At 55.4% G+C, this 25517-nt stretch overlaps 1 protein-coding gene across 7 annotated transcripts in view; it reads right to left on the bottom strand.

Moving 5' to 3' along the window:
- Positions 1-25517, bottom strand: part of IGSF9B (immunoglobulin superfamily member 9B) — a 1213970-nt gene that overhangs the window by 713692 nt on the left and 474761 nt on the right. For all 7 annotated transcript variants that reach the window (XM_069614121.1, XM_069614116.1, XM_069614120.1 and 4 more), the window contains exon 6: positions 1857-1998. In XM_069614121.1, the coding sequence (XP_069470222.1) occupies positions 1857-1998 (142 nt within the window). The remainder of the gene's footprint in view (positions 1-1856; positions 1999-25517) is intronic.

Here is a 25517-nt window from a genome sequence, read left to right as displayed (position 1 = left end):
CACATGCCTGGCAGGTAGCATGCACGTTACACTATAATGTAAATGATGAACACTTCCTGGAGAGGAGCTGTTTACACCCAAGTGACAACGTAAGCACCCCCTTCCGGTTAATTTACATAAACTCCCGGCTGCTCCCAGCCTAGTTCCCTGAAGGCGCGGCGAGCACAGGACGAGACGGGCGCAATGGCGTCAGCCAGGTCTCTCTGCAGCTTCCTGTCCTGGTGTGGCAGAGCAAAAACAAAGAGGTGATGGCTGGAAGGTTTAGACTGAATCTTAACCACTGGCATTGCTCGGGGCTCCTGTCCTGGTGTGGGCACCACCCTTACCCACTCCCCATGGAGTCTGCCTCCAACATGTCCACGTGCATTAATATGGGGACAGGTCACCAATTCTACTCGTCTCTGAGAGGAGTAGGGAAGAGTTGATGCAGCCAGAGTGTTGGGGGACCCCTGTCCCCAAGAGTCAGGGGTCCTATGAGAATGCCCTCAGCCAGTACTGAACGGACTTACTAATGGCCTGGCACAGCAAACATGGACTTTCACCCACAACCCTACCATCAGGATTTCACTGGAAGTTTGGCGACTAATGGGAAAGGAACCTTCAGCCCAGGTGCATTCTGGGCTGAATGCATGCATAGGAATGCGATGTCCACCAGGTCCTGTCTGGAAGCCCAGGTGGATCGGTGGTCACGGGCTGTCAGTCCATCTAGGTTTTCAACTCTTTGGTACTGAACACACGTCTCCAGGTCAGAAAAAGGCAGGTGCATTTTGATATGTGCAGTTGTTCCTAATGCTGGTGTGGAACCAATGGCGTGCTAGTGCCCATTTCTGTCTGGGTGCCAGTGCTGTTAGCAGGAGTAAGTTGGTGCGTGGATCAGTGTGTGTATATGCCCACACACAGTGTGCGTGTGCTGGCGTCATCTGCTCTGTGTGTGTGCGTGCGCATATGTGTATGTGCATACCTGCGGGTGCATGTGGGTGTGGGTGTGCATGTGTGGGTGCCCGTTTGTGGGGATTCATGTGTGGGTGCATGTATGGTGGGTGCATGGTTGGTGTGTGTCTGGGTGTGCGCTTATGGGTGCCTGTTTGTGGGGATTAATGTGTGGGTGCCTGTGTCGTGTGCATGTGTGTCAGGTGCATGGTGGATGTGCATGTATTGGTACCTGTTTGTGGGGTTTCATGTGTGGGTACATGTCTGTGTGTGTGTGCATGTGTGTCGGGTGCATGGTGTGTGGGGTGCGTGCATGTGTGGGGTTGCATATCTGTGCGGGGTGCATGTGTGTCGGGTGCATGGTGGGTGTGCATATATGGGTGCCTGTTTGTGGGTGCATGTGTGTGGGTGTGCATGTATGGGTACCCGTTTGTGGTGATTCGTGTGTGGGTGTATGTGTGTCGGGTGCATGCCTGTGAGGCTGCATGCGTGTCGGGTGATTGTGGGTCTGCATGCATGGGTGCTGGCTTGTGGGGATTCATGTGCGAGTGCATGTGTGCCAGGTGATGTCTGTGTGGGGTTGCATGCCTGTGTATGGGTGCATGTCTGTGTGGGGGTAAATGTGTGTGAGGGTGCGTGTCTGTGTTGACTGATGCATTACTGGAAGGTGTCCACGAAAGGATTTTGTATCCATGCATGGAAAGTGTGGGAATGTCAGAACCCCTAGGGGGCAGCCAGGAAAGCCATCCAGGTAAGGGATAGTATAAGTCCAAGGAAGTGGAGATCCTAAGCCCAGGCGCAAAGGCGACTCTGCCTAGGGAAGCCTGCGGGCCAGATGAACGGGGGCTATGCAGAGGTGACAGACGGGACACCTATACCTATAGAAAGACTCCGCGCACACTCCACGAAAACACAGCTGCTCTTACTTCTTGAAGAAGACGTTCTCCTCCTCCCAGTACCAGGTGTAGGTCAGGTTGCCCGGATACGCCTCCGCCTGGCAGGTGAGCAGTGCATCCTGGGATATGTTTACAGTGATGTTCTCAGGAGGGGAAATGATGAAGGGTGGTCCTGAGGGGAAAGCAGGGAACAAACAATTACCTCAGCTGCCGAAAGGAGGCCATGATGTCACTGACACATGTGGGCATGCAGTGTGTGTGTGTGTGTGCGCTGACGAAGCGCCTCCTGCTCACCCCGGACCTCAGATTCTGAACGCCAGGAAGGGTTTTTTGCAGCAAGCGAAGGGGTGGGCAGTGTGGCAGTGCAGCAACCAATAACGCTTGTAGCCTACAAGAGCCTGGTTAGCTTGACACCAGCTGCCAGGAGCTACGTTTGGCTCCAGAGGCCAACTGGTGCCGAACAAACACGCCTGTGTGAATTGAAGTCTGTGTATTTGGGACCCCCCATAAAGAAGCAAGAGGCCATTTCTACATTGCATTTAAAGCATAAGGGGTCTAAAAGCATGGAACACGTGGACGTGGACGGGTTGCGTGTTCTGCGGAAGTTAAATCACAGCGCAGCCAACTCTGTGAGCACAAGTCCTCACCAAACCCCTTCCCCTCTCACACATCCCACTCTTGGGTTAGGGCGACTCCGAGTTTGCGTTGTAGCCCCAGAAATGTTCTTCCAGAATATACCTGCAGTACCATAAATAAACACAGCAGGGATTTTAAGCGCACATATCTGTCAGGATAGCCCGAGCCCACACGCCTAACGCTACTCGCTCGCTATTTTATAATACTCCCAGCAGTGCCTGGGAATCCCAGTGCGTGCATTAGCTTCTGTGTGCAGAGACTGCCCCGCTAGGGTTATGGGATGCCACTGTCTGTGTGGGGGGATACCTGGTGCAGAGACTGCCCCACTAGGGTTATGGGATGCCACTGTCTGTGTGGGGGGATACCTGGTGCAGAGACTGCCCCACTAGGGTTATGGGATGCCACTGTCTGTGTGGGGGGATACCTGGTGCAGAGACTGCCACACTAGGGTTATGGGATGATTCTCTCTGTATGGGGGAATACCTGGTGCAGAGTCTGCCCCACTAGGGTTATGGGATGCCACTGTCTGTGTGGGGGGATACCTGGTGCAGAGACTACCCCACTAGGGTTATGAGATGAAGCTGTCTGTATGGGGGAATACCTGGTGCAGAGACTGCCCCACTAGGGTTATGAGATGAAGCTGTCTGTAGGGGGGAATACCTGGTGCAGAGTCTGCCCGTCAGGATTATGGGATGAAGATGTCCGTATGGGGGAATACCTGGTGCAGAGTCTGCCCGTCAGGATTATGGGATGAAGCTGTCTGTGTGGGGGGATACCTGGTGCAGAGACTGCCCGTCAGGATTATGGGATGAAGCTGTCCGTATGGGGGAATACCTGGTGCAGAGTCTGCCCCGCTAGGGTTATGGGATGCCACTGTCTGTGTGGGGGGGATACCTGGTGCAGAGACTGCCCGTCAGGATTATGGGATGAAGCTGTCTGTGTAGGGGAATACCTGGTGCAGAGACTGCCCCACTAGGGTTATGAGATGAAGCTGTCTGTATGGGGGAATACCTGGTGCAGAGTCTGCCCCGCTAGGGTTAGGGGATGCCATGGTCTGTGTGGGGGGGATACCTGGTGCAGAGACTGCCCTACTAGGGTTATGAGATGAAGCTGTCTGTGTGGGGGGATACCTGGTGCAGAGACTGCCCCACTAGGGTTATGAGATGAAGCTGTCTGTATGGGGGAATACCTGGTGCAGAGACTGCCCCACTAGGGTTATGGGATGCCACTCTCTGTATGGGGGAATACCTGGTGCAGAGACTGCCCCACTAGGGTTATGGGATGATTCTCTCTGTATGGGGGAATACCTGGTGCAGAGACTGCCCCACTAGGGTTATGGGATGATTCTCTCTGTATGGGGGAATACCTGGTGCAGAGACTGTCCCACTAGGGTTATGGGATGCCACTGTCTGTGTGGGGGGGATACCTAGTGCAGAGACTACCCCACTAGGGTTATGAGATGAAGCTGTCTGTATGGGGGAATACCTGGTGCAGAGACTGCCCCACTAGGGTTATGAGATGAAGCTGTCTGTATGGGGGAATACCTGGTGCAGAGTCTGCCCATCAGGATTATGGGATGAAGCTGTCCTTATGGGGGAATACCTGGTGCAGAGTCTGCCCGTCAGGATTATGGGATGAAGCTGTCCATATGGGGGAATACCTGGTGCAGAGTCTGCCCCGCTAGGGTTATGGGATGCCACTGTCTGTGTGGGGGGGATACCTGGTGCAGAGACTGCCCGTCAGGATTATGGGATGAAGCTGTCTGTATAGGGGGAATACCTAGTGCAGAGACTGCCCCACTAGGGTTATGAGATGAAGCTGTCTGTATGGGGGAATACCTGGTGCAGAGTCTGCCCCGCTAGGGTTATGGGATGCCACTGTCTGTGTGGGGGGGATACCTGGTGCAGAGACTGCCCCATAAGGGTTATCAGATGAAGCTGTCTGTGTGGGGGGATACCTGGTGCAGAGACTGCCCCACTAGGGTTATGGGATGCCACTGTCTGTATGGGGGAATACCTGGTGCAGAGACTGCCCCACTAGGGTTATGGGATGATTCTCTCTGTATGGGGGAATACCTGGTGCAGAGACTGCCCCACTAGGGTTATGGGATGATTCTCTCTGTATGGGGGAATACCTGGTGCAGAGACTGCCCCACTAGGGTTATGGGATGCCACTGTCTGCGTGGGGGGATACCTGGTGCAGAGACTACCCCAATAGGGTTATGAGATGAAGCTGTCTGTATGGGGGAATACCTGGTGCAGAGACTGCCCCACTAGGGTTATGAGATGAAGCTGTCTGTATGGGGGAATACCTGGTGCAGAGTCTGCCCGTCAGGATTATGGGATGAAGCTGTCCGTATGGGGGAATACCTGGTGCAGAGTCTGCCCGTCAGGATTATGGGATGAAGCTGTCCGTATGGGGGAATACCTGGTGCAGAGACTGCCCGTCAGGATTATGGGATGAAGCTGCCCGTATGGGGGAATACCTGGTGCAGAGACTGCCCGTAAGGATTATGGGATGAAGCTGTCCGTATGGGGGAATACCTGGTGCAGAGTCTGCCCCGCTAGGGTTATGGGATGCCACTGTCTGTGTGGGGGGATACCTGGTGCAGAGACTGCCCCAATAGGGTTATGAAATTAAGCTGTCTCTATGGGGGAATACCTGGTGCAGAGACTGCCCCACTAGGGTTATGAGATAAAGCTGTCTGTATGGGGGAATACCTGGTGCAGAGTCTGCCCCGCTAGGGTTATGGGATGCCACTGTCTGTGTGGGGGGATACCTGGTGCAGAGACTGCCCGTCAGGATTATGGGATGAAGCTGTCCGTATGGGGGAATACCTGGTGCAGAGTCTGCCCCGCTAGGGTTATGGGATGCCACTGTCTGTGTGGGGGAGATACCTGGTGCAGAGACTGCCCGTCAGGATTATGGGATGAAGCTGTCCGTATGGGGGAATACCTGGTGCAGAGTCTGCCCCGCTAGGGTTATGGGATGCCACTGTCTGTGTGGGGGGGATACCTGGTGCAGAGACTGCCCGTCAGGATTATGGGATGAAGCTGTCCGTATGGGGGAATACCTGGTGCAGAGACTGCCCCACTAGGGTTATGAGATGAAGCTGTCTGTAGGGGGGAATACCTGGTGCAGAGTCTGCCCGTCAGGATTATGGGATGAAGATGTCCGTATGGGGGAATACCTGGTGCAGAGTCTGCCCGTCAGGATTATGGGATGAAGCTGTCCGTATGGGGGAATACCTGGTGCAGAGACTGCCCGTCAGGATTATGGGATGAAGCTGTCCGTATGGGGGAATACCTGGTGCAGAGACTGCCCGTCAGGATTATGGGATGAAGCTGTCCGTATGGGGGAATACCTGGTGCAGAGTCTGCCCCGCTAGGGTTATGGGATGTCACTGTCTGTGTGGGGGGGATACCTGGTGCAGAGACTGCCCGTCAGGATTATGGGATGAAGCTGTCCGTATGGGGGAATACCTGGTGCAGAGTCTGCCCCGCTAGGGTTATGGGATGCCACTGTCTGTGTGGGGGGGATACCTGGTGCAGAGACTGCCCCACTAGGGGTATGAGATGAAGCTGTCTGTATGGGGGAATACCTGGTGCAGAGACTGCCCCAGTAGGGTTATGAGATGAAGCTGTCTGTATGGGGGAATACCTGGTGCAGAGACTGCCCGTCAGGATTATGGGATGAAGCTGCCCGTATGGGGGAATACCTGGTGCAGAGACTGCCCGTCAGGATTATGGGATGAAGCTGCCCGTATGGGGGAATACCTGGTGCAGAGTCTGCCCCGCTAGGGTTATGGGATGCCACTGTCTGTGTGGGGGGATACCTGGTGCAGAGACTGCCCCACTAGGGGTATGAGATGAAGCTGTCTGTATGGGGGAATACCTGGTGCAGAGACTGCCCCACTAGGGTTATGAGATGAAGCTGTCTGTATGGGGGAATACCTGGTGTAGTCTGCCCGTCAGGATTATGGGATGAAGCTGTCTGTATGGGGAATACCTGGTGCAGAGACTGCCCGTCAGGATTATGGGATGAAGCTGCCCGTATGGGGGAATACCTGGTGCAGAGACTGCCCGTCAGGATTATGGGATGAAGCTGTCCGTATGGGGGAATACCTGGTGCAGAGTCTGCCCCACTAGGGTTATGGGATGCCACTGTCTGTGTGGGGGTATACCTGGTGCAGAGACTGCCCGTCAGGATTATGGGATGAAGCTGTCCGTATGGGGGAATACCTGGTGCAGAGTCTGCCCCGCTAGGGTTATGGGATGCCACTGTCTGTGTGGGGGGGATACCTGGTGCAGAGACTGCCCGTCAGGATTATGGGATGAAGCTGTCTGTGTAGGGGAATACCTGGTGCAGAGACTGCCCCACTAGGGTTATGAGATGAAGCTGTCTGTATGGGGGAATACCTGGTGCAGAGTCTGCCCCGCTAGGGTTAGGGGATGCCATGGTCTGTGTGGGGGGGATACCTGGTGCAGAGACTGCCCTACTAGGGTTATGAGATGAAGCTGTCTGTGTGGGGGGATACCTGGTGCAGAGACTGCCCCACTAGGGTTATGAGATGAAGCTGTCTGTATGGGGGAATACCTGGTGCAGAGACTGCCCCACTAGGGTTATGGGATGCCACTCTCTGTATGGGGGAATACCTGGTGCAGAGACTGCCCCACTAGGGTTATGGGATGATTCTCTCTGTATGGGGGAATACCTGGTGCAGAGACTGCCCCACTAGGGTTATGGGATGATTCTCTCTGTATGGGGGAATACCTGGTGCAGAGACTGCCCCACTAGGGTTATGGGATGCCACTGTCTGTGTGGGGGGGATACCTAGTGCAGAGACTACCCCACTAGGGTTATGAGATGAAGCTGTCTGTATGGGGGAATACCTGGTGCAGAGACTGCCCCACTAGGGTTATGAGATGAAGCTGTCTGTATGGGGGAATACCTGGTGCAGAGTCTGCCCATCAGGATTATGGGATGAAGCTGTCCTTATGGGGGAATACCTGGTGCAGAGTCTGCCCCGCTAGGGTTATGGGATGCCACTGTCTGTGTGGGGGGGGATACCTGGTGCAGAGACTGCCCGTCAGGATTATGGGATGAAGCTGTCTGTATAGGGGAATACCTGGTGCAGAGACTGCCCCACTAGGGTTATGAGATGAAGCTGTCTGTATGGGGGAATACCTGGTGCAGAGTCTGCCCCGCTAGGGTTATGGGATGCCACTGTCTGTGTGGGGGGGATACCTGGTGCAGAGACTGCCCCCCTAGGGTTATGAGATGAAGCTGTCTGTGTGGGGGGATACCTGGTGCAGAGACTGCCCCACTAGGGTTATGGGATGCCACTGTCTGTTTGGGGGAATACCTGGTGCAGAGACCGCCCCACTAGGGTTATGGGATGATTCTCTCTGTATGGGGGAATACCTGGTGCAGAGACTGCCCCACTAGGGTTATGGGATGATTCTCTCTGTATGGGGGAATACCTGGTGCAGAGACTGCCCCACTAGGGTTATGGGATGCCACTGTCTGCGTGGGGGGATACCTGGTGCAGAGACTACCCCAATAGGGTTATGAGATGAAGCTGTCTGTATGGGGGAATACCTGGTGCAGAGACTGCCCCACTAGGGTTATGAGATGAAGCTGTCTGTATGGGGGAATACCTGGTGCAGAGTCTGCCCGTCAGGATTATGGGATGAAGCTGTCCGTATGGGGGAATACCTGGTGCAGAGTCTGCCCGTCAGGATTATGGGATGAAGCTGTCCGTATGGGGGAATACCTGGTGCAGAGACTGCCCGTCAGGATTATGGGATGAAGCTGCCCGTATGGGGGAATACCTGGTGCAGAGACTGCCCGTAAGGATTATGGGATGAAGCTGTCCGTATGGGGGAATAACTGGTGCAGAGTCTGCCCCGCTAGGGTTATGGGATGCCACTGTCTGTGTGGGGGGATACCTGGTGCAGAGACTGCCCCAATAGGGTTATGAAATGAAGCTGTCTCTATGGGGGAATACCTGGTGCAGAGACTGCCCCACTAGGGTTATGAGATGAAGCTGTCTGTATGGGGGAATACCTGGTGCAGAGTCTGCCCCGCTAGGGTTATGGGATGCCACTGTCTGTGTGGGGGGATACCTGGTGCAGAGACTGCCCGTCAGGATTATGGGATGAAGCTGTCCGTATGGGGGAATACCTGGTGCAGAGTCTGCCCCGCTAGGGTTATGGGATGCCACTGTCTGTGTGGGGGGGATACCTGGTGCAGAGACTGCCCGTCAGGATTATGGGATGAAGCTGTCCGTATGGGGGAATACCTGGTGCAGAGTCTGCCCCGCTAGGGTTATGGGATGCCACTGTCTGTGTGGGGGAATACCTGGTGCAGAGTCTGCCCGTCAGGATTATGGGATGAAGCTGTCCGTATGGGGGAATACCTGGTGCAGAGTCTGCCCGTCAGGATTATGGGATGAAGCTGTCCGTATGGGGGAATACCTGGTGCAGAGACTGCCCGTCAGGATTATGGGATGAAGCTTCCCGTATGGGGGAATACCTGGTGCAGAGTCTGCCCCGCTAGGGTTATGGGATGCCACTGTCTGTGTGGGGGGATACCTGGTGCAGAGACTGCCCCACTAGGGGTATGAGATGAAGCTGTCTGTATGGGGGAATACCTGGTGCAGAGACTGCCCCACTAGGGTTATGAGATGAAGCTGTCTGTATGGGGGAATACCTGGTGCAGTCTGCCCGTCAGGATTATGGGATGAAGCTGTCTGTATGGGGAATACCTGGTGCAGAGACTGCCCGTCAGGATTATGGGATGAAGCTGCCCGTATGGGGGAATACCTGGTGCAGAGACTGCCCGTCAGGATTATGGGATGAAGCTGTCCGTATGGGGGAATACCTGGTGCAGAGTCTGCCCCGCTAGGGTTATGGGATGCCACTGTCTGTGTGGGGGGATACCTGGTGCAGAGACTGCCCGTCAGGATTATGGGATGAAGCTGTCCGTATGGGGGAATACCTGGTGCAGAGTCTGCCCCGCTAGGGTTATGGGATGCCACTGTCTGTGTGGGGGGGATACCTGGTGCAGAGACTGCCCGTCAGGATTATGGGATGAAGCTGTCTGTGTAGGGGAATACCTGGTGCAGAGACTGCCCCACTAGGGTTATGAGATGAAGCTGTCTGTATGGGGGAATACCTGGTGCAGAGTCTGCCCCGCTAGGGTTAGGGGATGCCATGGTCTGTGTGGGGGGGATACCTGGTGCAGAGACTGCCCTACTAGGGTTATGAGATGAAGCTGTCTGTGTGGGGGGATACCTGGTGCAGAGACTGCCCCACTAGGGTTATGAGATGAAGCTGTCTGTATGGGGGAATACCTGGTGCAGAGACTGCCCCACTAGGGTTATGGGATGCCACTCTCTGTATGGGGGAATACCTGGTGCAGAGACTGCCCCACTAGGGTTATGGGATGATTCTCTCTGTATGGGGGAATACCTGGTGCAGAGACTGCCCCACTAGGGTTATGGGATGATTCTCTCTGTATGGGGGAATACCTGGTGCAGAGACTGTCCCACTAGGGTTATGGGATGCCACTGTCTGTGTGGGGGGGATACCTAGTGCAGAGACTACCCCACTAGGGTTATGAGATGAAGCTGTCTGTATGGGGGAATACCTGGTGCAGAGACTGCCCCACTAGGGTTATGAGATGAAGCTGTCTGTATGGGGGAATACCTGGTGCAGAGTCTGCCCATCAGGATTATGGGATGAAGCTGTCCTTATGGGGGAATACCTGGTGCAGAGTCTGCCCGTCAGGATTATGGGATGAAGCTGTCCATATGGGGGAATACCTGGTGCAGAGTCTGCCCCGCTAGGGTTATGGGATGCCACTGTCTGTGTGGGGGGGATACCTGGTGCAGAGACTGCCCGTCAGGATTATGGGATGAATCTGTCTGTATAGGGGGAATACCTGGTGCAGAGACTGCCCCACTAGGGTTATGAGATGAAGCTGTCTGTATGGGGGAATACCTGGTGCAGAGTCTGCCCCGCTAGGGTTATGGGATGCCACTGTCTGTGTGGGGGGGATACCTGGTGCAGAGACTGCCCCCCTAGGGTTATGAGATGAAGCTGTCTGTGTGGGGGGATACCTGGTGCAGAGACTGCCCCACTAGGGTTATGGGATGCCACTGTCTGTATGGGGGAATACCTGGTGCAGAGACTGCCCCACTAGGGTTATGGGATGATTCTCTCTGTATGGGGGAATACCTGGTGCAGAGACTGCCCCACTAGGGTTATGGGATGATTCTCTCTGTATGGGGGAATACCTGGTGCAGAGACTGCCCCACTAGGGTTATGGGATGCCACTGTCTGCGTGGGGGGATACCTGGTGCAGAGACTACCCCAATAGGGTTATGAGATGAAGCTGTCTGTATGGGGGAATACCTGGTGCAGAGACTGCCCCACTAGGGTTATGAGATGAAGCTGTCTGTATGGGGGAATACCTGGTGCAGAGTCTGCCCGTCAGGATTATGGGATGAAGCTGTCCGTATGGGGGAATACCTGGTGCAGAGTCTGCCCGTCAGGATTATGGGATGAAGCTGTCCGTATGGGGGAATACCTGGTGCAGAGACTGCCCGTCAGGATTATGGGATGAAGCTGCCCGTATGGGGGAATACCTGGTGCAGAGACTGCCCGTAAGGATTATGGGATGAAGCTGTCCGTATGGGGGAATACCTGGTGCAGAGTCTGCCCCGCTAGGGTTATGGGATGCCACTGTCTGTGTGGGGGGATACCTGGTGCAGAGACTGCCCCAATAGGGTTATGAAATTAAGCTGTCTCTGTGGGGGAATACCTGGTGCAGAGACTGCCCCACTAGGGTTATGAGATGAAGCTGTCTGTATGGGGGAATACCTGGTGCAGAGTCTGCCCCGCTAGGGTTATGGGATGCCACTGTCTGTGTGGGGGGATACCTGGTGCAGAGACTGCCCGTCAGGATTATGGGATGAAGCTGTCCGTATGGGGGAATACCTGGTGCAGAGTCTGCCCCGCTAGGGTTATGGGATGCCACTGTCTGTGTGGGGGAGATACCTGGTGCAGAGACTGCCCGTCAGGATTATGGGATGAAGCTGTCCGTATGGGGGAATACCTGGTGCAGAGTCTGCCCCGCTAGGGTTATGGGATGCCACTGTCTGTGTGGGGGGGATACCTGGTGCAGAGACTGCCCGTCAGGATTATGGGATGAAGCTGTCCATATGGGGGAATACCTGGTGCAGAGTCTGCCCCGCTAGGGTTATGGGATGCCACTGTCTGTGTGGGGGAATACCTGGTGCAGAGTCTGCCCGTCAGGATTATGGGATGAAGCTGTCCGTATGGGGGAATACCTGGTGCAGAGTCTGCCCGTCAGGATTATGGGATGAAGCTGTCCGTATGGGGGAATACCTGGTGCAGAGACTGCCCGTCAGGATTATGGGATGAAGCTGCCCGTATGGGGGAATACCTGGTGCAGAGACTGCCCGTCAGGATTATGGGATGAAGCTGTCCGTATGGGGGAATACCTGGTGCAGAGCCTGCCCCGCTAGGGTTATGGGATGCCACTGTCTGTGTGGGGGGATACCTGGTGCAGAGACTGCCCCACTAGGGTTATGGGATGCCAATGTCTGTGTGGGGGGATACCTGGTGCAGAGACTGCCCCACTAGGGTTATGAGATGAAGCTGTCTGTATGGGGGAATACCTGGTGCAGAGACTGCCCCACTAGGGTTATGAGATGAAGCTGTCTGTATGGGGGAATACCTGGTGCAGAGTCTGCCCCGCTAGGGTTATGGGATGCCACTGTCTGTGTGGGGGGATACCTGGTGCAGAGACTGCCCGTCAGGATTATGGGATGAAGCTGTCCTTATGGGGGAATACCTGGTGCAGAGTCTGCCCCGCTAGGGTTATGGGATGCCACTGTCTGTGTGGGGGGGATACCTGGTGCAGAGACTGCCCGTCAGGATTATGGGATGAAGCTGTCCGTATGGGGGAATACCTGGTGCAGAGTCTGCCCCGCTAGGGTTATGGGATGCCACTGTCTGTGTGGGGGCGATACCTGGTGCAGAGACTGCCCGTCAGGATTATGGGATGAAGCTGTCCGTATGGGGGAATACCTGGTGCAGAGTCTGCCCCGCTAGGGTTATGGGATGCCACTGTCTGTGTGGGGGAATACCTGGTGCAGAGTCTGCCCGTCAGGATTATGGGATGAAGCTGTCCGTATGGGGGAATACCTGGTGCAGAGTCTGCCCCGCTAGGGTTATGGGATGCCACTGTCTGTTGGGGGGGGTTACCTGGTGCAGAGACTGCCCGTCAGGATTATGGGATGAAGCTGTCCGTATGGGGGAATACCTGGTGCAGAGTTTGCCCCGCTAGGGTTATGGGATGCCACTGTCTGTGTGGGGGGGATACCTGGTGCAGAGACTGCCCGTCAGGATTATGGGATGAAGCTGTCCGTATGGGGGAATACCTGGTGCAGAGTCTGCCCCGCTAGGGTTAAGGGATGCCACTGTCTGTGTGGGGGAATACCTGGTGCAGAGTCTGCCCTTCAGGATTATGGGATGAAGCTGTCCGTATGGGGGAATACCTGGTGCAGAGACTGCCCGTCAGGAATATGGGATGAAGCTGTCCGTATGGGGGAATACCTGGTGCAGAGTCTGCCCCGCTAGGGTTATGGGATGCCACTGTCTGTGTGGGGGGGATACCTGGTGCAGAGACTGCCCGTCAGGATTATGGGATGAAGCTGTCTGTATAGGGGAATACCTGGTGCAGAGACTGCCCCACTAGGGTTATGAGATGAAGCTGTCTGTATGGGGGAATACCTGGTGCAGAGTCTGCCCCTCTAGGGTTATGGGATGAAGCTGTCTGTATGAGGGAATACCTGGTGCAGAGACTGCCCCACTAGGGTTATGGGATGCCATTGTCTGTATGGGGGAATACCTGGTGCAGAGACTGCCCCACTAGGGTTATGGGATGATTCTCTCAGTATGGGGGAATACCTGGTGCAGAGACTGCCCCACTAGGGTCATGGGAATATTCTCTCTGTATGGGGGAATACCTGGTGCAGAGACTGCCCCACTAGGGTTATGGGATGCCACTGTCTGCGTGGGGGGATACCTGGTGCAGAGACTACCCCACTAGGGTTATGAGATGAAGCTGTCTGTATGGGGGAATACCTGGTGCAGAGACTGCCCCACTAGGGTTATGAGATGAAGCTGTCTGTATGGGGGAATACCTGGTGCAGAGTCTGCCCGTCAGGATTATGGGATGAAGCTGTCCGTATGGGGGAATACCTGGTGCAGAGACTGCCCGTCAGGATTATGGGATGAAGCTGCCCGTATGGGGGAATACCTGGTGCAGAGACTGCCCGTCAGGATTATGGGATGAAGCTGTCCGCATGGGAGAATACCTGGTGCAGAGTCTGCCCCGCTAGGGTTATGGGGTGCCACTGTCTGTGTGGGGGGATACCTGGTGCAGAGACTACCCCACTAGGGTTATGAGATGAAGCTGTCTGTATGGGGGAATACCTGGTGCAGAGACTGCCCCACTAGGGTTATGAGATGAAGCTGTCTGTAGGGGGGAATACCTGGTGCAGAGTCTGCCCGTCAGGATTATGGGATGAAGATGTCCGTATGGGGGAATACCTGGTGCAGAGTCTGCCCGTCAGGATTATGGGATGAAGCTGTCCGTATGGGGGAATACCTGGTGCAGAGACTGCCCGTCAGGATTATGGGATGAAGCTGTCCGTATGGGGGAATACCTGGTGCAGAGACTGCCCGTCAGGATTATCGGATGAAGCTGTCCGTATGGGGGAATACCTGGTGCAGAGTCTGCCCCGCTAGGGTTATGGGATGTCACTGTCTGTGTGGGGGGGATACCTGGTGCAGAGACTGCCCGTCAGGATTATGGGATGAAGCTGTCCGTATGGGGGAATACCTGGTGCAGAGTCTGCCCCGCTAGGGTTATGGGATGCCACGGTCTGTGTGGGGGGGATACCTGGTGCAGAGACTGCCCCAGTAGGGTTATGAGATGAAGCTGTCTGTATGGGGGAATACCTGGTGCAGTCTGCCCGTCAGGATTATGGGATGAAGCTGTCTGTATGGGGGAATACCTGGTGCAGAGACTGCCCGTCAGGATTATGGGATGAAGCTGCCCGTATGGGGGAATACCTGGTGCAGAGTCTGCCCCGCTAGGGTTATGGGATGCCACTGTCTGTGTGGGGGGATACCTGGTGCAGAGACTGCCCCACTAGGGGTATGAGATGAAGCTGTCTGTATGGGGGAATACCTGGTGCAGAGACTGCCCCACTAGGGTTATGAGATGAAGCTGTCTGTATGGGGGAATACCTGGTGCAGTCTGCCCGTCAGGATTATGGGATGAAGCTGTCTGTATGGGGAATACCTGGTGCAGAGACTGCCCGTCAGGATTATGGGATGAAGCTGCCCGTATGGGGGAATACCTGGTGCAGAGACTGCCCGTCAGGATTATGGGATGAAGCTGTCCGTATGGGGGAATACCTGGTGCAGAGTCTGCCCCGCTAGGGTTATGGGATGCCACTGTCTGTGTGGGGGGATACCTGGTGCAGAGACTGCCCGTCAGGATTATGGGATGAAGCTGTCCGTATGGGGGAATACCTGGTGCAGAGTCTGCCCCGCTAGGGTTATGGGATGCCACTGTCTGTGTGGGGGGGATACCTGGTGCAGAGACTGCCCGTCAGGATTATGGGATGAAGCTGTCTGTGTAGGGGAATACCTGGTGCAGAGACTGCCCCACTAGGGTTATGAGATGAAGCTGTCTGTATGGGGGAATACCTGGTGCAGAGTCTGCCCCGCTAGGGTTAGGGGATGCCATGGTCTGTGTGGGGGGGATACCTGGTGCAGAGACTGCCCTACTAGGGTTATGAGATGAAGCTGTCTGTGTGGGGGGATACCTGGTGCAGAGACTGCCCCACTAGGGTTATGAGATGAAGCTGTCTGTATGGGGGAATACCTGGTGCAGAGACTGCCCCACTAGGGTTATGGGATGCCACTCTCTGTATGGGGGAATACCTGGTGCAGAGACTTCCCCACTAGGGTTATGGGATGATTCTCTCTGTATGGGGGAATACCTGGTGCAGAGACTGCCCCACTAGGGTTATGGGATGATTCTCTCTGTATGGGGGAATACCTGGTGCAGAGACTGCCCCACTAGGGTTATGGGATGCCACTGTCTGTGTGGGGGGGATACCTAGTGCAGAGACTACCCCACTAGGGTTATGAGATGAAGCTGTCTGTATGGGGGAATACCTGGTGCAGAGACTGCCCCACTAGGGTTATGAGATGAAGCTGTCTGTATGGGGGAATACCTGGTGCAGAGTCTGCCCATCAGGATTATGGGATGAAGCTGTCCTTATGGGGGAATACCTGGTGCAGAGTCTGCCCCGCTAGGGTTATGGGATGCCACTGTCTGTGTGGGGGGGATACCTGGTGCAGAGACTGCCCGTCAGGATTATGGGATGAAGCTGTCTGTATAGGGGAATACCTGGTGCAGAGACTGCCCCACTAGGGTTATGAGATGAAGCTGTCTGTATGGGGGAATACCTGGTGCAGAGTCTGCCCCGCTAGGGTTATGGGATGCCACTGTCTGTGTGGGGGGGATACCTGGTGCAGAGACTGCCCCCCTAGGGTTATGAGATGAAGCTGTCTGTGTGGGGGGATACCTGGTGCAGAGACTGCCCCACTAGGGTTATGGGATGCCACTGTCTGTTTGGGGGAATACCTGGTGCAGAGACCGCCCCACTAGGGTTATGGGATGATTCTCTCTGTATGGGGGAATACCTGGTGCAGAGACTGCCCCACTAGGGTTATGGGATGATTCTCTCTGTATGGGGGAATACCTGGTGCAGAGACTGCCCCACTAGGGTTATGGGATGCCACTGTCTGCGTGGGGGGATACCTGGTGCAGAGACTACCCCAATAGGGTTATGAGATGAAGCTGTCTGTATGGGGGAATACCTGGTGCAGAGACTGCCCCACTAGGGTTATGAGATGAAGCTGTCTGTATGGGGGAATACCTGGTGCAGAGTCTGCCCGTCAGGATTATGGGATGAAGCTGTCCGTATGGGGGAATACCTGGTGCAGAGTCTGCCCGTCAGGATTATGGGATGAAGCTGTCCGTATGGGGGAATACCTGGTGCAGAGACTGCCCGTCAGGATTATGGGATGAAGCTGCCCGTATGGGGGAATACCTGGTGCAGAGACTGCCCGTAAGGATTATGGGATGAAGCTGTCCGTATGGGGGAATAACTGGTGCAGAGTCTGCCCCGCTAGGGTTATGGGATGCCACTGTCTGTGTGGGGGGATACCTGGTGCAGAGACTGCCCCAATAGGGTTATGAAATGAAGCTGTCTCTATGGGGGAATACCTGGTGCAGAGACTGCCCCACTAGGGTTATGAGATGAAGCTGTCTGTATGGGGGAATACCTGGTGCAGAGTCTGCCCCGCTAGGGTTATGGGATGCCACTGTCTGTGTGGGGGGATACCTGGTGCAGAGACTGCCCGTCAGGATTATGGGATGAAGCTGTCCGTATGGGGGAATACCTGGTGCAGAGTCTGCCCCGCTAGGGTTATGGGATGCCACTGTCTGTGTGGGGGGGATACCTGGTGCAGAGACTGCCCGTCAGGATTATGGGATGAAGCTGTCCGTATGGGGGAATACCTGGTGCAGAGTCTGCCCCGCTAGGGTTATGGGATGCCACTGTCTGTGTGGGGGAATACCTGGTGCAGAGTCTGCCCGTCAGGATTATGGGATGAAGCTGTCCGTATGGGGGAATACCTGGTGCAGAGTCTGCCCGTCAGGATTATGGGATGAAGCTGTCCGTATGGGGGAATACCTGGTGCAGAGACTGCCCGTCAGGATTATGGGATGAAGCTTCCCGTATGGGGGAATACCTGGTGCAGAGTCTGCCCCGCTAGGGTTATGGGATGCCACTGTCTGTGTGGGGGGATACCTGGTGCAGAGACTGCCCCACTAGGGGTATGAGATGAAGCTGTCTGTATGGGGGAATACCTGGTGCAGAGACTGCCCCACTAGGGTTATGAGATGAAGCTGTCTGTATGGGGGAATACCTGGTGCAGTCTGCCCGTCAGGATTATGGGATGAAGCTGTCTGTATGGGGAATACCTGGTGCAGAGACTGCCCGTCAGGATTATGGGATGAAGCTGCCCGTATGGGGGAATACCTGGTGCAGAGACTGCCCGTCAGGATTATGGGATGAAGCTGTCCGTATGGGGGAATACCTGGTGCAGAGTCTGCCCCGCTAGGGTTATGGGATGCCACTGTCTGTGTGGGGGGATACCTGGTGCAGAGACTGCCCGTCAGGATTATGGGATGAAGCTGTCCGTATGGGGGAATACCTGGTGCAGAGTCTGCCCCGCTAGGGTTATGGGATGCCACTGTCTGTGTGGGGGGGATACCTGGTGCAGAGACTGCCCGTCAGGATTATGGGATGAAGCTGTCTGTGTAGGGGAATACCTGGTGCAGAGACTGCCCCACTAGGGTTATGAGATGAAGCTGTCTGTATGGGGGAATACCTGGTGCAGAGTCTGCCCCGCTAGGGTTAGGGGATGCCATGGTCTGTGTGGGGGGGATACCTGGTGCAGAGACTGCCCTACTAGGGTTATGAGATGAAGCTGTCTGTGTGGGGGGATACCTGGTGCAGAGACTGCCCCACTAGGGTTATGAGATGAAGCTGTCTGTATGGGGGAATACCTGGTGCAGAGACTGCCCCACTAGGGTTATGGGATGCCACTCTCTGTATGGGGGAATACCTGGTGCAGAGACTGCCCCACTAGGGTTATGGGATGATTCTCTCTGTATGGGGGAATACCTGGTGCAGAGACTGCCCCACTAGGGTTATGGGATGATTCTCTCTGTATGGGGGAATACCTGGTGCAGAGACTGTCCCACTAGGGTTATGGGATGCCACTGTCTGTGTGGGGGGGATACCTAGTGCAGAGACTACCCCACTAGGGTTATGAGATGAAGCTGTCTGTATGGGGGAATACCTGGTGCAGAGACTGCCCCACTAGGGTTATGAGATGAAGCTGTCTGTATGGGGGAATACCTGGTGCAGAGTCTGCCCATCAGGATTATGGGATGAAGCTGTCCTTATGGGGGAATACCTGGTGCAGAGTCTGCCCGTCAGGATTATGGGATGAAGCTGTCCATATGGGGGAATACCTGGTGCAGAGTCTGCCCCGCTAGGGTTATGGGATGCCACTGTCTGTGTGGGGGGGATGCCTGGTGCAGAGACTGCCCGTCAGGATTATGGGATGAATCTGTCTGTATAGGGGGAATACCTGGTGCAGAGACTGCCCCACTAGGGTTATGAGATGAAGCTGTCTGTATGGGGGAATACCTGGTGCAGAGTCTGCCCCGCTAGGGTTATGGGATGCCACTGTCTGTATGGGGGAATACCTGGTGCAGAGACTGCCCCACTAGGGTTATGGGATGATTCTCTCTGTATGGGGGAATACCTGGTGCAGAGACTGCCCCACTAGGGTTATGGGATGATTCTCTCTGTATGGGGGAATACCTGGTGCAGAGACTGCCCCACTAGGGTTATGGGATGCCACTGTCTGCGTGGGGGGATACCTGGTGCAGAGACTACCCCAATAGGGTTATGAGATGAAGCTGTCTGTATGGGGGAATACCTGGTGCAGAGACTGCCCCACTAGGGTTATGAGATGAAGCTGTCTGTATGGGGGAATACCTGGTGCAGAGTCTGCCCGTCAGGATTATGGGATGAAGCTGTCCGTATGGGGGAATACCTGGTGCAGAGTCTGCCCGTCAGGATTATGGGATGAAGCTGTCCGTATGGGGGAATACCTGGTGCAGAGACTGCCCGTCAGGATTATGGGATGAAGCTGCCCGTATGGGGGAATACCTGGTGCAGAGACTGCCCGTAAGGATTATGGGATGAAGCTGTCCGTATGGGGGAATACCTGGTGCAGAGTCTGCCCCGCTAGGGTTATGGGATGCCACTGTCTGTGTGGGGGGATACCTGGTGCAGAGACTGCCCCAATAGGGTTATGAAATTAAGCTGTCTCTGTGGGGGAATACCTGGTGCAGAGACTGCCCCACTAGGGTTATGAGATGAAGCTGTCTGTATGGGGGAATACCTGGTGCAGAGTCTGCCCCGCTAGGGTTATGGGATGCCACTGTCTGTGTGGGGGGATACCTGGTGCAGAGACTGCCCGTCAGGATTATGGGATGAAGCTGTCCGTATGGGGGAATACCTGGTGCAGAGTCTGCCCCGCTAGGGTTATGGGATGCCACTGTCTGTGTGGGGGAGATACCTGGTGCAGAGACTGCCCGTCAGGATTATGGGATGAAGCTGTCCGTATGGGGGAATACCTGGTGCAGAGTCTGCCCCGCTAGGGTTATGGGATGCCACTGTCTGTGTGGGGGGGATACCTGGTGCAGAGACTGCCCGTCAGGATTATGGGATGAAGCTGTCCATATGGGGGAATACCTGGTGCAGAGTCTGCCCCGCTAGGGTTATGGGATGCCACTGTCTGTGTGGGGGAATACCTGGTGCAGAGTCTGCCCGTCAGGATTATGGGATGAAGCTGTCCGTATGGGGGAATACCTGGTGCAGAGTCTGCCCGTCAGGATTATGGGATGAAGCTGTCCGTATGGGGGAATACCTGGTGCAGAGACTGCCCGTCAGGATTATGGGATGAAGCTGCCCGTATGGGGGAATACCTGGTGCAGAGACTGCCCGTCAGGATTATGGGATGAAGCTGTCCGTATGGGGGAATACCTGGTGCAGAGCCTGCCCCGCTAGGGTTATGGGATGCCACTGTCTGTGTGGGGGGATACCTGGTGCAGAGACTGCCCCACTAGGGTTATGGGATGCCAATGTCTGTGTGGGGGGATACCTGGTGCAGAGACTGCCCCACTAGGGTTATGAGATGAAGCTGTCTGTATGGGGGAATACCTGGTGCAGAGACTGCCCCACTAGGGTTATGAGATGAAGCTGTCTGTATGGGGGAATACCTGGTGCAGAGTCTGCCCCGCTAGGGTTATGGGATGCCACTGTCTGTGTGGGGGGATACCTGGTGCAGAGACTGCCCGTCAGGATTATGGGATGAAGCTGTCCTTATGGGGGAATACCTGGTGCAGAGTCTGCCCCGCTAGGGTTATGGGATGCCACTGTCTGTGTGGGGGGGATACCTGGTGCAGAGACTGCCCGTCAGGATTATGGGATGAAGCTGTCCGTATGGGGGAATACCTGGTGCAGAGTCTGCCCCGCTAGGGTTATGGGATGCCACTGTCTGTGTGGGGGCGATACCTGGTGCAGAGACTGCCCGTCAGGATTATGGGATGAAGCTGTCCGTATGGGGGAATACCTGGTGCAGAGTCTGCCCCGCTAGGGTTATGGGATGCCACTGTCTGTGTGGGGGAATACCTGGTGCAGAGTCTGCCCGTCAGGATTATGGGATGAAGCTGTCCGTATGGGGGAATACCTGGTGCAGAGTCTGCCCCGCTAGGGTTATGGGATGCCACTGTCTGTTGGGGGGGGTTACCTGGTGCAGAGACTGCCCGTCAGGATTATGGGATGAAGCTGTCCGTATGGGGGAATACCTGGTGCAGAGTTTGCCCCGCTAGGGTTATGGGATGCCACTGTCTGTGTGGGGGGGATACCTGGTGCAGAGACTGCCCGTCAGGATTATGGGATGAAGCTGTCCGTATGGGGGAATACCTGGTGCAGAGTCTGCCCCGCTAGGGTTAAGGGATGCCACTGTCTGTGTGGGGGAATACCTGGTGCAGAGTCTGCCCTTCAGGATTATGGGATGAAGCTGTCCGTATGGGGGAATACCTGGTGCAGAGACTGCCCGTCAGGATTATGGGATGAAGCTGTCCGTATGGGGGAATACCTGGTGCAGAGTCTGCCCCGCTAGGGTTATGGGATGCCACTGTCTGTGTGGGGGGGATACCTGGTGCAGAGACTGCCCGTCAGGATTATGGGATGAAGCTGTCTGTATAGGGGAATACCTGGTGCAGAGACTGCCCCACTAGGGTTATGAGATGAAGCTGTCTGTATGGGGGAATACCTGGTGCAGAGTCTGCCCCTCTAGGGTTATGGGATGAAGCTGTCTGTATGAGGGAATACCTGGTGCAGAGACTGCCCCACTAGGGTTATGGGATGCCATTGTCTGTATGGGGGAATACCTGGTGCAGAGACTGCCCCACTAGGGTTATGGGATGATTCTCTCAGTATGGGGGAATACCTGGTGCAGAGACTGCCCCACTAGGGTCATGGGAATATTCTCTCTGTATGGGGGAATACCTGGTGCAGAGACTGCCCCACTAGGGTTATGGGATGCCACTGTCTGCGTGGGGGGATACCTGGTGCAGAGACTACCCCACTAGGGTTATGAGATGAAGCTGTCTGTATGGGGGAATACCTGGTGCAGAGACTGCCCCACTAGGGTTATGAGATGAAGCTGTCTGTATGGGGGAATACCTGGTGCAGAGTCTGCCCGTCAGGATTATGGGATGAAGCTGTCCGTATGGGGGAATACCTGGTGCAGAGACTGCCCGTCAGGATTATGGGATGAAGCTGCCCGTATGGGGGAATACCTGGTGCAGAGACTGCCCGTCAGGATTATGGGATGAAGCTGTCCGCATGGGAGAATACCTGGTGCAGAGTCTGCCCCGCTAGGGTTATGGGGTGCCACTGTCTGTGTGGGGGGATACCTGGTGCAGAGACTACCCCACTAGGGTTATGAGATGAAGCTGTCTGTATGGGGGAATACCTGGTGCAGAGACTGCCCCACTAGGGTTATGAGATGAAGCTGTCTGTAGGGGGGAATACCTGGTGCAGAGTCTGCCCGTCAGGATTATGGGATGAAGATGTCCGTATGGGGGAATACCTGGTGCAGAGTCTGCCCGTCAGGATTATGGGATGAAGCTGTCCGTATGGGGGAATACCTGGTGCAGAGACTGCCCGTCAGGATTATGGGATGAAGCTGTCCGTATGGGGGAATACCTGGTGCAGAGACTGCCCGTCAGGATTATCGGATGAAGCTGTCCGTATGGGGGAATACCTGGTGCAGAGTCTGCCCCGCTAGGGTTATGGGATGTCACTGTCTGTGTGGGGGGGATACCTGGTGCAGAGACTGCCCGTCAGGATTATGGGATGAAGCTGTCCGTATGGGGGAATACCTGGTGCAGAGTCTGCCCCGCTAGGGTTATGGGATGCCACGGTCTGTGTGGGGGGGATACCTGGTGCAGAGACTGCCCCAGTAGGGTTATGAGATGAAGCTGTCTGTATGGGGGAATACCTGGTGCAGTCTGCCCGTCAGGATTATGGGATGAAGCTGTCTGTATGGGGGAATACCTGGTGCAGAGACTGCCCGTCAGGATTATGGGATGAAGCTGCCCGTATGGGGGAATACCTGGTGCAGAGTCTGCCCCGCTAGGGTTATGGGATGCCACTGTCTGTGTGGGGGGATACCTGGTGCAGAGACTGCCCCACTAGGGGTATGAGATGAAGCTGTCTGTATGGGGGAATACCTGGTGCAGAGACTGCCCCACTAGGGTTATGAGATGAAGCTGTCTGTATGGGGGAATACCTGGTGCAGTCTGCCCGTCAGGATTATGGGATGAAGCTGTCTGTATGGGGAATACCTGGTGCAGAGACTGCCCGTCAGGATTATGGGATGAAGCTGCCCGTATGGGGGAATACCTGGTGCAGAGACTGCCCGTCAGGATTATGGGATGAAGCTGTCCGTATGGGGGAATACCTGGTGCAGAGTCTGCCCCGCTAGGGTTATGGGATGCCACTGTCTGTGTGGGGGGATACCTGGTGCAGAGACTGCCCGTCAGGATTATGGGATGAAGCTGTCCGTATGGGGGAATACCTGGTGCAGAGTCTGCCCCGCTAGGGTTATGGGATGCCACTGTCTGTGTGGGGGGGATACCTGGTGCAGAGACTGCCCGTCAGGATTATGGGATGAAGCTGTCTGTGTAGGGGAATACCTGGTGCAGAGACTGCCCCACTAGGGTTATGAGATGAAGCTGTCTGTATGGGGGAATACCTGGTGCAGAGTCTGCCCCGCTAGGGTTAGGGGATGCCATGGTCTGTGTGGGGGGGATACCTGGTGCAGAGACTGCCCTACTAGGGTTATGAGATGAAGCTGTCTGTGTGGGGGGATACCTGGTGCAGAGACTGCCCCACTAGGGTTATGAGATGAAGCTGTCTGTATGGGGGAATACCTGGTGCAGAGACTGCCCCACTAGGGTTATGGGATGCCACTCTCTGTATGGGGGAATACCTGGTGCAGAGACTTCCCCACTAGGGTTATGGGATGATTCTCTCTGTATGGGGGAATACCTGGTGCAGAGACTGCCCCACTAGGGTTATGGGATGATTCTCTCTGTATGGGGGAATACCTGGTGCAGAGACTGCCCCACTAGGGTTATGGGATGCCACTGTCTGTGTGGGGGGGATACCTAGTGCAGAGACTACCCCACTAGGGTTATGAGATGAAGCTGTCTGTATGGGGGAATACCTGGTGCAGAGACTGCCCCACTAGGGTTATGAGATGAAGCTGTCTGTATGGGGGAATACCTGGTGCAGAGTCTGCCCATCAGGATTATGGGATGAAGCTGTCCTTATGGGGGAATACCTGGTGCAGAGCCTGCCCGTCAGGATTATGGGATGAAGCTGTCCGTATGGGGGAATACCTGGTGCAGAGTCTGCCCCGCTAGGGTTATGGGATGCCACTGTCTGTGTGGGGGGGATACCTGGTGCAGAGACTGCCCGTCAGGATTATGGGATGAAGCTGTCTGTATAGGGGGAATACCTGGTGCAGAGACTGCCCCACTAGGGTTATGAGATGAAGCTGTCTGTATGGGGGAATACCTGGTGCAGAGTCTGCCCCGCTAGGGTTATGGGATGCCACTGTCTGTGTGGGGGGGATACCTGGTGCAGAGACTGCCCCCCTAGGGTTATGAGATGAAGCTGTCTGTGTGGGGGGATACCTGGTGCAGAGACTGCCCCACTAGGGTTATGGGATGCCACTGTCTGTATGGGGGAATACCTGGTGCAGAGACTGCCCCACTAGGGTTATGGGATGATTCTCTCTGTATGGGGGAATACCTGGTGCAGAGACTGCCCCACTAGGGTTATGGGATGATTCTCTCTGTATGGGGGAATACCTGGTGCAGAGACTGCCCCACTAGGGTTATGGGATGCCACTGTCTGCGTGGGGGGATACCTGGTGCAGAGACTACCCCAATAGGGTTATGAGATGAAGCTGTCTGTATGGGGGAATACCTGGTGCAGAGACTGCCCCACTAGGGTTATGAGATGAAGCTGTCTGTATGGGGGAATACCTGGTGCAGAGTCTGCCCGTCAGGATTATGGGATGAAGCTGTCCGTATGGGGGAATACCTGGTGCAGAGTCTGCCCGTCAGGATTATGGGATGAAGCTGTCCGTATGGGGGAATACCTGGTGCAGAGACTGCCCGTCAGGATTATGGGATGAAGCTGCCCGTATGGGGGAATACCTGGTGCAGAGACTGCCCGTAAGGATTATGGGATGAAGCTGTCCGTATGGGGGAATACCTGGTGCAGAGTCTGCCCCGCTAGGGTTATGGGATGCCACTGTCTGTGTGGGGGGATACCTGGTGCAGAGACTGCCCCAATAGGGTTATGAAATGAAGCTGTCTCTATGGGGGAATACCTGGTGCAGAGACTGCCCCACTAGGGTTATGAGATGAAGCTGTCTGTATGGGGGAATACCTGGTGCAGAGTCTGCCCCGCTAGGGTTATGGGATGCCACTGTCTGTGTGGGGGGGATACCTGGTGCAGAGACTGCCCGTCAGGATTATGGGATGAAGCTGTCCGTATGGGGGAATACCTGGTGCAGAGTCTGCCCCGCTAGGGTTATGGGATGCCACTGTCTGTGTGGGGGAGATACCTGGTGCAGAGACTGCCCGTCAGGATTATGGGATGAAGCTGTCCGTATGGGGGAATACCTGGTGCAGAGTCTGCCC

The sequence above is a fragment of the Ambystoma mexicanum genome, chromosome 9 (genome assembly GCF_040938575.1).
Source record: "Ambystoma mexicanum isolate Mex_15411 chromosome 9, UKY_AmexF1_1, whole genome shotgun sequence".
NCBI classification, from domain to species: Eukaryota; Metazoa; Chordata; class Amphibia; order Caudata; family Ambystomatidae; genus Ambystoma; species Ambystoma mexicanum.
Note: the sequence above shows the minus strand (reverse complement) of the source record. Positions and strands in the feature narration are given on the sequence as shown.